The sequence below is a fragment of the Hemitrygon akajei genome, chromosome 16, assembly GCF_048418815.1.
Source record: "Hemitrygon akajei chromosome 16, sHemAka1.3, whole genome shotgun sequence".
NCBI classification, from domain to species: Eukaryota; Metazoa; Chordata; class Chondrichthyes; order Myliobatiformes; family Dasyatidae; genus Hemitrygon; species Hemitrygon akajei.
The window spans coordinates 63,139,006-63,152,542 of record NC_133139.1 but is presented as its reverse complement, the minus strand read 5'-3'; the positions used below and the strand labels follow the sequence as shown (position 1 = coordinate 63,152,542).

Genomic DNA, 13,537 nt, shown 5'->3' with positions numbered 1-13,537 from the left:
AATGTCTACATGCTTTTAAGCAATGAGTTCATGCCACATGATTGGCTGATTTGATATTTGCATTAATGAGGTGCACAGGTGTACCTAATAAAGTGGCCACTGAGTATACCTGGAACCAGTTATTTCCAGGGTATAAAATTGTTGTGCTTCAGAATATAATGGGGAACAACAGCACAAAAGAACCATAAACCCAAGAAACAAAATTGCTTCTAGGGAGCTCCTCTTTTAAAACCTTCTAAATACTTCAGCATGGTATTTTAAATGCCTCAGTTTAGAGAGAGCAGAAAATTTACAAACTAATCACAAAAGCAACCTAGGCCCCCGTCCCAACCACAGAACCAGGCCGAAGTCTGGATTCCGATCCCAGCTACGCATTCTGTTTGCACGCTGGACCTTCTGCTCATATAAAACTCTATTTGTCTCATGTACATCAACACATATAGTGAGATGCATAACTTTGCATCAACAACCAACACCGTCCCAGGATGTTCTGGGGCAGCCTGCACATATCACAGTACTTCCCACAACTTACCACCTGTACAACACACACTAAATGCTGGAGGAACTCAGCAGGTCAGGCAGCATCTATGGAAATGAACAGTCGACATCTCCATTTGAGACCCTTCATCAGTCCTACTGTATTTCTTTGGGATGTATGTGGGAGGAAACTGGAGCATCTACAGGAAACCCATGTAGTCACAGTGAGAATATATAAACTCCTTAACGTCAGACTATCTGTTACTGAATTATCTGAAGTTTTAGTATACTTGCTTTGGAGTGATTACAGCAAAGACTGACCAGGCAGTAAATATGTGGATAATGGAATATTATGTTTGAGGTAGCAGATTGGCCACAACCTTGTATAATGACACTGCAGACCTAATTGTTCGGCAATTTCTTCATCCCATTTCTTATATTCTGCACACACCATCCTCAACTGCAACTTTGTCAGGCTGGTATATCTATGGCATGATCTCCCTCACTCACTCACTGAACGTGGAGATGCCAGAAGGGAACTCACCACTATGCTGCTGGGGAGCTCACCTGACAGCAGCAAAGATCCTCTAGCTTTACTGGTTGGGGAAGTGCCTCACCCCAACCCCAATACAGGGTTAACACCACAAACGTTACCTATCTCTTTGCACACACCTATCCAGCATAACCTGCTGACACGTCCACTATACAACACAGGACCACCTTTCATCCCACCACCTCTGTTAACCATGATAGCAAGTTAAGCTAATCTGTGTATTTCTGTTCTGTGTGTGTGTGTGTGTGTGTGCGCGCACACAATTAGTGAAAATAGGACATTGGCTCAAGTCCAAAAGACACAAGTAACTGCAGATGTTCCAACATTGAGCGACAAAACAAAGACTAGCTGCCGCAGGAGCTCAGCAAGTCAGGCAAAGGGACTCACAACGTTTTTGAGATGAGGAGGAATTTCTTCAGAGAGGATGGTGAATGTGAAGAATTAAGATCCCTAAGGGCTGTGGAGTATATTTAATATTCATTGTGTATTTAAGGAAGACATTGATTAGTAAAGTGGTTAAGGTTTCAGGGAGGTGGGGTTAAAAAAAAAGCAATAAATGAATGGTGAAGCAGACTCGATGGGCTGAATGGCCCATATCGGCTTCTATACCTTACGTTTAATCTCAGCACAAGCAGGCCCCAAGCAGTAGCCGGCTGAGTGTTAACCTGAGCCCGAGGCTTCAGTTGGGCCTAACGTTAAAAAAGAGTGCCCGAGCCTCTCAATGAGGCCGCTGGCTCACTGCAGTCTACTTACAAACACTACGTCGGGTTTTTGCGACAAGTCAGGCATCTCCCTCGCCGATACCTCCCTACCAAAGCCACCTCGCCGTCACCCTGCTGCCCCGGCTAATAACCAGCTCCCACACTATTGGTGGGTACGCAAACTCTTTCTGCTGAACGTCACGTAATTCCACCTTCTCGACCCAGTGATTGGATAATACACACGATTAACGTCTATGTAAACCAATTATTTGTATCCTTTCTCGGTGACTTTATTGGAGAGTACAATCGTGACGCAACATCAATACTCTCACTTGGTGAATTAGTTCCGTCTACTTTTGAATGGATAAGGATGGCAGTATTGTTTGTTATTTTATTTTTTATTGTTCAAAGGAACATTAATACTAGATAAAAACTTTTGTTCCATTTGACCTGACTGAGTGGTGGAAGTAGGTACTCTGAAAGTTAACTTTGGAATTAATGTAATTCAGTTCATTCTTTAATGGAATTCACTGTAAAATGAGGTCGTGATTGGATCAGATGGAAAATGTGCAAATAGGATTCAACAGATCAGATTTTATACCCGACGTGCAGTATATATGCCTATGAGTATAAACTTGAACCATGGAAACAGGCCATTTGGCCCAACTGATCCATGCAAATCAAGGTGTATATCCAAATTGATCCTGTTTGCACATATCTGGCCCATATCCCTCTAAACCCTTCCTATCCATGTACTTGTCCAGGTGTCCTTTTACATGTTGTTCTCTGAGCACCTGGCTCAGATACTTCTGGTGGCAGCTCATTCCATATACACTCGGTGGCCACTTTATTAGGTACACTTGTTCACCTGCTCCTCTTTGACTTTATCTCAGAAATGGTTGATCTCCAGGGATTTTCATACACAGCCATCAGAGAATGGTGAGAAGACAAAAAGCAACCAGTGAGTGGCAGTTCTGTGGGTGAAAACACCTTGTTAATGAGAGAGGTCAGAGGAGAGTGGCCAGACTGGTTCAAACCATACCAATAGTAACCCATATGGAGGGACTACTTCTGAGGACCAAAAGAAGCTGCAGAAGATTTAAATCTAGTCAGCTCCGTCTTGGGTACTAGCCTACAAAGTATCCAGGGCATCTTTAGAGAGCGGTGTCTCAGAAAGCCAGGACCTCCAGCACCCAGGGCATGCCCTTTTCTCACAGCTACCATCAGATAGGAGGTACTGAAGTCTGAAGGCACACACTCAGCGATTCAGGAACAGCTTCTTCCCCCCTGCCATCTGATTCCTAAATGGACATTGAATCTTTGGACACTACCTCACTTTTTAAAAAATAAACAGTATTTCTGTTTTTGCACTTTTAAAAAAACCCTATTCAATATATGTAATTGATTTACTTGATTATTTATTATTATTTTAAAATTTTTATTTTTTTTCTCTCTGCTAGATTATGTATTGCATTGAACTGCAAGTTATCAAATTTCATGTCACATGCCGGTGATAATAAACCTAATTTTGATTTAAATAACTGCATATCACAATGGAGGTGTGTGCAGAAGAGCATCTCTGAACACACAGCACTTTGAACCTTTAAGCGTATGGGCTACAGCAACAGAAGACCACAAGCATACACTCAGTGGCCACAGACTTACCTTATAAAGTGTCCACTGAGTGTATGTATACCACTCTGTGAGGAAAAAATTGTTCCATAATTTCCTGTTATATCTTTCTCTTGTCACCTTAAACCTAACCCTCTAGACCATAGAACAGTACACCACAGTACAGGCCCTTTGGCCTACTTTGTGCCAACCTTTTAATCTACTCTAAGAACAATCTAACACTGCCTTCCCACATGGCCCTCCATTTTACTATCTTCCATGTGCCTATATAAGTGTCACTAAACTCTCTCCAATGTATCTGCCTCTGCCACAACCCCTGGTAGTGTGTTCCACACACCCTTCACTGTGTAAAAAAGCTAATTCTGACAATCTACAAGCCTGCCTTTAGTAGATGTGCATTCTTCCTACTTACACAACTCATGATTTTATAAGATCTCCTCTCAGTCTCCTATGCTTCAAGGAATAAAATCTTCAGCTTGTCCAACCTCTCCTATGCCCCAGTCCCTTGAGTCCAGGCAACATTCCTTCATGTGGTTGATAGGCATCCTCACTTGAGTAACTGAAGGGGAGGGCTGGGAGAATGAATCTAAGACCATTAATAATTGCCGTGTTTAGATATCTTTATTCATATGTATGCCACTTTGAAAGAATCTAGGTGAACAATTTAATAAATTTCTGTGATGCGCCAGAGAAAGCCTACAGTCTGGATGCATCACAGAAACTGCTCTGCCTGCCGAGATTTGTGGACACAGCTCAGCACATAATGGAAACTGGCCTCCCCTCTGTGGATTTTGTCTACACCGCTGCTTCAGTCCACCCCAGACATTCTCTCTTCTCCTCTCTCCCATCTGTCGCTGAGCAGCAATGAACCATCTGATTGGCCCGTCAGAGTTCTCTCTGGGAACTAGTCGACTTGATCAGCATTTCTGATCTGGGTATTGTTCACGATTGCACTTAATAAAAAAAAATCTGGCAAATGATACAAAAGCCTGAGAGCAGATGCAACCAGGCTCAGGACATTGTCTATCCCACTGTTACAAGACTACGTAACAGTTCCCAGGCACTATGAAATGAACTCTTCACCCCACAACCTACCTCATTATGATCCTGCACATTAAATCTCTGTAGTTTTTAATCTTATTCTGCAGTGTTATTGTTTTACCTCGTTCTATTACAATGCATAGTATAATGATTTGATCTGTATGAACAGTGTGCAAGAGAAGCTTTTCACTGCATCTTGGTACATATGACAATAATAAACCAATTCCAATTAAACAAAATTTGGTTAAGTACACGGACAGGTAAAGTTTAGAGTAGGGGTTTCCATCCTGGGGTCCATGGATCCCTTGCTTGATGGTATTGGTCCATGGTATAAAAAAGGATGGAATCCCCTGGTTTAGAGGAATAAAGCTAATTGTAGGCAAATGAGATGAATTTACTGTCTGTCAACTCTGTCTATGCCTCTCATAATCTTATCAACCTCTCAGCCTCTGCTGCTCCAGAGAAATCAACCCCTCGTTATAACACATGCCCTATAAACCAGGCAACATCCTGGTAAATCTGAATGTGCGAGCAAAGATCAGTAAAACAAGTACCGTATCATTTAAATATCTTTATTAATATTTTATGCCTCATTAAATGAAAACACATGTGATGCATTTTATTTCAACAACTGTTAAAAAGTGATGTCAGATATTATTGTATCTGGAAGTGCATTGAGATCATGCCGGGTGGTTTAGTGTTACATGAAAGACCAGGCTATAACAACCAACATCCATCATAGTTATCTGGGTCACAAAACCACAACAAAGAGCAGGAAGATTTGTCCCAAATGAAGACATGTTCACAAAGGTTAGCATGTAAAAGAAGCAGAGCAGACTTGATTAGCCAAATGGCCTAAAACTGCTCCTAGGTCTTATGGTCTAAGTGATGGTCCAGTAGTACTGCCTTTGGCTGTTTGCTAACGACACAGCTTTTACTCAGGCCCGATGGATCCTGTCCAGAGATGTCTATTCTGGAGAGGTCTCTGAAACAAAAGAGAATAAAACAATTGGTTCAGAAATCAAATGATATGAATTGGAAGAAAGCATACATGGCTCGGAAACTATCAACTAAGTCAAAAAGTTCTTCAGAGAGTAAGAAATGAGTGTTGAGAGGGTGCTATTGAATGAGGCCACAGAGCAACAATAACAGGCTCTCAGTATGGAGGGAGCTCTGTACTTATTTACTTAGAGATACCTTGCAGAACAGGCCCCTCCAGCCCAATGAGCCATGGTGCCCACCTACCCAATCACAGAACAATCGACAATGACCTATTAACCTACTAACCAGTAAGTGGGAGGAAACCAGAGCACCCAGAGGAAACCCACATGGTCACAGGGAGAACGTACAGTATAAACTCCTTACAGATGGTGCCGGAATTGAACTCTGATGCCCCGAGCTCTCAGCTTCAGTTGCTTTGCCCTTGAGCAATGGGGACCAAGAGGCCAGGGGTGTCATCCGCTTTCCACAGTCATTGGAACATCATCCCAGATCTGGGTACCCAGGACACAAATCACGGCATTCGTACATCCCTCATACGTCTCTTTTCAATATGGGAAAATATGATCTGCGACTATTGTGCATCAGAAACATAAAGCCAAAGGAATAAGCATCCGACAGACCTACTCTGCTAGTCACTGAGATCTCGTTCAACACCGTTTTACTGCACCATCCCCAGATTCCTTGGTTTCCTTAACATTTAAGAATTTACTGATCTTTGTTTTGGTGCAGAACAGTAGCATAATGGTCAGTGTAATGCTGTACAGTGTCACCTGTGAGATCAGGGTACAGTTCCTGCCGCTGTCTATAGGGGGTTTGTACATTCTCCCTGTGACCACGTGGGTTTCATGGCACATTCCAAAGACATACTGGTTAGGGTTAGTTAAGTTGTGGGAATGTTATTTTGGCACTGGAAGTGTGCTGACACTTGTGGGCTGCCCCCAGCACATCCTCAGACTGTGTTGGTCGTTGATGTAAATGATGCATTTCACTCTATAGTTTGATGTACATCTAGTTCAAGTTCAATTTAATGTCATTCGACTGAACAGATGTATACCGCCAAATGAAACAATGTTTTACACACACACACACACACACACACACACACACACACACACACACACACACACACACACACACACACACACACACACACACACACACACACACACACACACACACACACACACACACACACACACACACACACACACACACACACACACCATAAAGTAACATCACCACAAGTTAATTTTTAACAAAATAAGTTAGTGGAGAGGCTTTCATCAGACGTGAGTAAAAGGGAAACAAGTTGGTGTGGGTGGCAGTGAAAGCTCTTCTTACCTTCGACAGTGGACCGAATGAAACACTCAGAGAGCTGGAGGCCTGGTAAATTGTCACAGGTAACCCGCTGATCGTCCAATCGCTGCCCTTGTTTGTCAGCCAGCATGTCCAGGAGTTCATTAATTGGCCGATCAGAGCTGCTATCTGGTTCACAGAAGGTGAAGATCTCACTTAATCACAGGATGAATGCCAATAATTAATTAATATAATTTCATAAGCACATGAAAGATGGGACAAGGATTAGGTCATTTGACCACTTGAGGCTGTTTTACCACTCAATAAGATCATTTAATTCTGTTGTCTTTGGGGAAGAAACTGTTTTTGAGTCTGGTGATCCTGCATGGATGCTGGGCAGCCTCTTCCCTGATGAGGTCTCTTGTAGTTTAACTTTCCTATTTTTTTTGTATTTTTATAAAATCACCTATATACATGTGATTATTCAGTGAGTTTTCCAGTAGTTACACTTGTATTTTTCTGGAAACTTCTTGATTTCAGTAGCAGGTATCACATGATCTGGCCATCTTATTGGTTAATGGTGATAAATGGAATGTCTGTTATCCCTACTACTTTTTGGTCTCTTGTCTTTTCTCTCTCAACATTTCATCTTTGCTCTTGTAACACTTAATAAAATGATTGTAAGCAACAAATTTTATGCCTCATTCTTAACTTCTGAAGAACCTTTGGATCACGGTAACATCAGGAGCCAACAAGTCAGTGTTACTTTCTTGAGCCAGCTCTTTAAATTCTTTCTATTTTCAAAAATATGCCAGTCTCTGTCTTGAGTATACTCAGTGAGTGAACCTCTGCAGCCCTCTTGGGGATTAATTCCAAAGAATCATCGCTCTCTTGGTGAATGAGTCTATCCTCATCACAAATATGGATTGGCACAGGGATGTAGTGGTAGCACAGCAGTTAACACAATCACTTTACAGCGCTAGCAGTCACCAGTCCCAGTTCAATTCCCGGAGCTACCTGGAAGGAGTTTTATGCTCTCCCCGTGATCATGTTGGTTCCTCTCACATTCCAAAGATGTACGGATTAGTGACAGTAAAATTGTGGGAACACAATGTTGGCGCCAGAAGCACAGCCCCCAGCACATGCTCAGAATGTCTTGGTCGTTGATGCAAATGATGCATTTTACTGGATTTTTCAATGTACATGTGATAAATAAAACTAATCTTTTAACCTTTATCTTTATAACATTCACTGTTGTATAACAACCAACACTTATACTGATCAACTGCAGTGAAAAGTGGGAGAATTTCTAGAGTACATACCTGGGATCATTATAAACAAGCTTACAAATGAATTGCAAAAGAAAACACTGAAGGAATTTTTTAAATACATAAACAAATCCATATTAAAAGAAAGTGCAACTTCTCCAACACACACACACAGAAGCACATGTGCTATCTGAAACACAGACATGTGCACACACAGAAACACACACACAGCTGCACAATAGACAGGCACACTATACTGCAGAACTGCTGGCTGTTTTGCATTGTGGAGCCAAGCCAGTCTAACTGAGAACGTGTTGCAATCCATTCAGTTACAACTCTTGACATTGGCAAGAGTTTTTTTTCTCTTCACTGGATTCCGAGCAGACCCAGTGCATCACTTCAACGTCTCCTTGTTGTGGTGTGACATTTGCAGTTATGATATTGCTGTGTACTCACCGCTGGCTGCAATGAGAGTTGATTTGTTGGAGGGCATCTCGCTATCGCTCAGATTGCATCGCTGGTCATCCATGCGGTTTCTCTGAATATGGCTCAGCATGTTGAAGAACCCTTCATTTTCTGCATCATTTCCTTCACTTTCCTGGATGAACAGAACAGAAACAAACAATTCAGCACTCTGATCTGGGACAGACAGACAGATCAACCTCTCCAATCTGCTCCTACAGCAGGATAAATACCTTTGGTGTCCTCTCTGGACAACAATACTGATCTTCAGCAAAATGTATTTCCACTGAGAATTCTTCAGTATTCCACAGACTACCAAAAGTGGATGCACCCCAGTCCATCACAGGCAAAGTCCTTCCCACCACTGAGCACATCTACAAAGTGAACTGTCACAAGAAAGCAGCATCCATCATCAGGGACCCCCACCATCCAGGCCAAGTTCTCTCCTCACCACTACTATCGGGCAGAAGATACTGGAGTTTCAGGTCCCATACCACCAGGTTCAGGGACGGTTATTACTCTACAACCCATCAGGCTCCTGAACAGCCATGGGCAACTTCACTCAGCTCAACTCTGACCTACAGACTTACTTTCAAGACCTCTACAATTTAGTTTTATTTGTATACTTTTTATTATTTGCATGATTTGTCTACTTTTGCACATTGGTTGTTCGTCAGTCTTTATTTATATTTTTATAAATTCTATTTTATTTCTTCATTTTCCTGTAAATGCCTGAAAGAAAACAAATCTTCAGGTAGTAAATAGTGGTGATAAATCTACTTTGAACGTTGAACTTGATCTGTAGCTCTGTCTAATGACATAAACACTGGATAGATGATGATGTCACTTTTCAAAGATTCAAAAGATTTTATCGTCATTCCAACCACACATCAGCTCTGCAGGGCAGAATGAGACAGTGTTTCCCAGGAGCAGTGCAATCGTAACATAACAAATGCAACAATAAGTAGTAAACACAACAATAAATAGTAAAACACAACAGCCACATGTCGGTTAAAACAAGTTATAAGTGTCCAGTGCGAGTTAAAAGTGTCCATTACAGAGTCAGATAGAGCAGCTATTTAGCAGTCTGACTGGGTGTGGAAGGAAGCTGTTTAGTAGTCTTGTGGTTTTTGTTTTGATGCTCCTGTAACATTTGCCTGATGACAGAAGAACAAACAGTTTATGGAGAGGGTGTGAGGGGTCTTTAATGATGTACTGTGTCTTCTGAAGGCATCGACTCTGAAAGAGGGTATTTAAGCTTGTTTCCCCAAAGAATCCCACTGATCAGATTTAATATCAGAAAATGCTGAATGTGTTGACTTTACTGGGTCAAGAAACTCAGTGGGTCGAGCGACATCTTTGGGTGGAGGACTTGGGAGAGGAATTGTCGATATTCTAGGTCGAGAACCTGCCTCAGCTCAGAGCTGAAACATTGACAAGTCATTGAGTATATTTAAGGCAGAGGCTGATAGGTTCTTGATTAGTCAGGGCATGAAGGGATATGGGGGGTGGGGAGGCAGGAGATTGGGGCTGAGAGGTAAAATGGATCAGCCAAGATGAAACGGTGGAATATACTTGATGGGCAAAATGGCTTCATTCTTCTCCTATATCTTATGGTCTAAAACTGACATTGAGTTGTAGAGTCCTTCTGACAGTGAGTCCATAGGTTGGAATCAATTCAGTGTTGAGATAAGAGAGGTTATCCACGCTGGTTCAGGAGCCTGATGGTTGTAGGGTAATAACTGTTCCTGAACCTGGATATTGCAGAATATTTGTATGTTACAACGAGACATTGATAGAAAGCAGAGCTGGACTGAGAAGGAGTTCAAACCAGAAAAGTGTGAAGTGATTCACTTTGGAAGGTCAAACTTGAAGGCACAAGTCTTAGCACTGTGAGGAACCATGGAAACAGATGTTCACAGATCCCTCAAAACAATCAGAACTGAACACAATATACCAAGCGTAGTCTAACCAGAGTTTTAAAGAGCTGCGACATTAATTCTTAGCTCTTGAACTCAATACCCTGAAAAGTTGATAGGGTGATTAAAAAGGCATATTGTGTGTTGGTGTTCATTGATCGGGGGACTGAGTTCAAGAGCTACAAGTTAATATTGCAGCTCTATAAAACTCTGGTTAGACTACACTTGGTATATTTTGACAGTTCTGATTGCTTCATTTTAGGAAGAATGTAGAAGTGAGTATGGAGGATTTTACCAGGATGCTGCATGTCTAATGAGGGAAGGTTGAGTGGGCTAGGGCTTTACTCTTTGGAGCAGAGGGTGAGAGGTGACTTGACGGAGGTATACAAAATGGTAAGTGGTACAGGTAGAGCTAACAGCAAGAGACCTGTTATCTCAGAGTGGAAATGGTTAGTACAAGGGGGTACAGCTTAAGGTGTTGGATGGAAAGCATAGGGGGATATCAGGGGTAGGTTTTTTATACAGAGAGTGGTGGGTGCATGAAATGTGCTGCCAGGGATGGTGGTAGAGGCAGATATCTGACAGGCACATACATAATAGAAAAATTAAGGGCTATTTAGGAGGGAAGGGTTAGATTGATCTTGGATTAGGCTAAAAGGTTGGCACAACACCAGTACACTGGGAGCATGATGGAACAGGTCAGGCAGTATCGGTGGAAAGAGAAACGGTTAATGTTTCATGTGTGAGACCTATCTACTTCCAGCAATTTCTGCTTCTGATTTTGGAATTTCAAACTTCTGCCATTTCAATAAAATCATAAGAGTAGGCTGAATGTACTTATTATCTGATTATGATAGATGGTCAAGCTATCCACAAAAGGTCATGCAATACAATTTCTCCCTTGGAGAGCATTGAACTATGCTGAGCGATTACATTTTGTTAAAAGTATTAATCCTGATTAAATTAAGTGCATTATAATTAGGCCACTGTAAAACCTGACATGACCCCACATCTGGTTCACATTTCTACATTTGCCAATTGCTTTGTGAACCCATAAAACACACACACACATTAATGTCACATTGATGAAAGACATCAACAGGAAGATGGGCTTGTGTGAAAGAGAGGGAGGCTCGTATTTATTTAAAATCTTTCACAAGTTAAAATTTTGTGAAGTGCTTTGCTGAAATGTCTCAAAGCCTTGCCTCAAGTTAACTTTACAAAATCACAGTTGATGTGCAGCAGGACTCACAGAGTAGCTGGAGGTAATACTTATTTTTTATTCTTTGTGCTAATTTGTTAACTAAAAAAGTTGAGGAAACCAGGAATGGCCAATTGAGGCTGTAGACCCTGGGCCGCATGGTTGTGTAGCAGTTAGCATTCACAAAACCCACTGTACAATTGGAGTTTAATTCCTGCTGCTGTCTGTAAGGAACGTGTATGTTCTACCTGTGACTGTGTGGGTTTCTTTTGGATTCTCTGGTTTCCTCTCACATTCCAAACATGTACTGGTTAGGGTTAGTATGTCGTGGGCATGCTCTGCAGATGCCAGAAATGTAGCGGCACTTGCTGGCTGCCCCCAGCACATCCATGGACTGTGTTTGTTGTTGACACAATTCACTATGTTTCCATGTACATGTGACAAATAAAGCTCATTTTTCATCTTGAATAACCAACCGGGGGGTTGAGCCTTGGAAATCAGGGGTCTGAATACTTTTGGAGGGGCAGAGATGGAACACAGACACCTTGGGATTGGATGAGATGGAAGGCAGAAAGTCCAGAGACAGGTATGTCAGTGACCTTCCGAAAATCAGAGTCCAAGCAGAGGATAAGACAAAGTCAGAATCAGGTTTATTATCACTGACGTACGTTGTAAAACTTGTCATTTTGTAGAAGCAGTAGTTCACTACATAAAATATACTAAAATTACGATTAAGAAATATATAGCAATACATATACAAGACAGAATATTATATGTGGTGCAAAAAGATAACAAAAGTAATGTGATAGTGTTCATGGAGCATTCAGAAATCTGATGACAGAGGGGAAGAAGCTGTTCCTAAAATGTTGTGTGTGAGTCTTTAGGCTCCACTACCTCCTCCCTGAGGGTAGCCATGAGAAAAAGGCATGTCTTGGGTAGTGGGGGTCTTTAATGATGGATGCTGCATTTTTGAGGCATTGCCTTTTGAAGATCTGTTCAATGATGGACAGACTAGTGCTCGTGACACAGCCCGTTGAAGAACAATATCAGGAAGAAGGAAAGGAACAGGACAAGAAGACCATATTGTTGGAAGAATTTGAGAGACTGAAATACTTACATTAGGCCGGCAGTCACCATCTACTGCAGCCGGCAGTAATTCCTCCTTGTCAGATGCAGAACTGCCAAGTGTATTAATATCTTCGGTTGATTCCCTATGGCTCATCTCTGGGAGATGGCTGAAAACTGCTCACTCTTTAAGTATCTTCAAAGGACTAATCGGAGTCTGTGTTCAAAACCCTCACCGGTTTTCCACTCAGTAAACCTCCGTCATTGTCTTTCCAGGAACTTGATCAGCAGCAAGGGAACACAAGCCACTTTACCCTGGCTGCTGAATCAGGAACACATGGATATCCGGACAGATCCTTCAACCTGCATTCTTTGATTAGTCTAAATGTTGCTCACTGTGGGGTTATAAACCCTCCAGTCCCCCTAATTCATTCCACAGCCTATATTCAGACGACAAGCCTAAGAAATCCTTGGTAAACGTCCAATGAGATTAATGAGACATGGAGCTTAATTCTGACGCACTTCTGATAAGCAGCTGATTAATTCTTTCAGATACAGTATGTAATGGGCAGTGAGGATACTGAGCACAGATCTATTTCCCATGTTCCAGAAAGAGTATGAAGGCCCTTGGGAATGAGGGGAAAGTACAAATAAACTCTTCTCGGGCTTCCAGCCAGGTCCAGATATCAATTATAACAAACGTTGCAGTGAGAAACTCTACCCTTTTTTCAGCAGGGATGATGCACATGTGGGAAAAGCAGATTCACATGAGTGGACTAGAACTGGATCAAGGAGTGTGGAGTCAGAGGTGGACAGATGAGGAAAGTGTTTTGGCATGCTGGCCTTCATCAGTCAAGGCACTGAGTTCAGACAATGCAAGGTTATTTTACAGTTGTACAAGACACTGGTGAGACCACACA

The 13,537-nt window shown here is 42.0% G+C and overlaps 2 protein-coding genes across 2 annotated transcripts in view; both read right to left on the bottom strand.

Annotated features, from left to right (window-relative positions):
* Nucleotides 1-1,920, bottom strand: part of xab2 (XPA binding protein 2) — a 78,993-nt gene extending 77,073 nt beyond the window's left edge. Inside the window, exon 1 of the mRNA XM_073069026.1 lies at nucleotides 1,784-1,920. Coding sequence (XP_072925127.1) covers nucleotides 1,784-1,819 — 36 coding nt within the window. The 5' untranslated portion in view covers nucleotides 1,820-1,920. The remainder of the gene's footprint in view (nucleotides 1-1,783) is intronic.
* Nucleotides 1,921-4,960: 3,040 nt separating this feature from the next.
* Nucleotides 4,961-13,054, bottom strand: LOC140740114 (G-protein-signaling modulator 2-like). The gene is made up of 4 exons (XM_073069020.1): nucleotides 12,670-13,054; nucleotides 8,427-8,568; nucleotides 6,748-6,891; nucleotides 4,961-5,389 (listed from the first exon to the last, which is right to left on the bottom strand). The coding sequence occupies exons 1-4, from the start codon at nucleotides 12,772-12,774 to the stop codon at nucleotides 5,373-5,375; spliced, it is 408 nt and encodes a 135-aa protein (XP_072925121.1). The 5' UTR covers nucleotides 12,775-13,054; the 3' UTR covers nucleotides 4,961-5,372.
* Nucleotides 13,055-13,537: the final 483 nt, after the last annotated feature.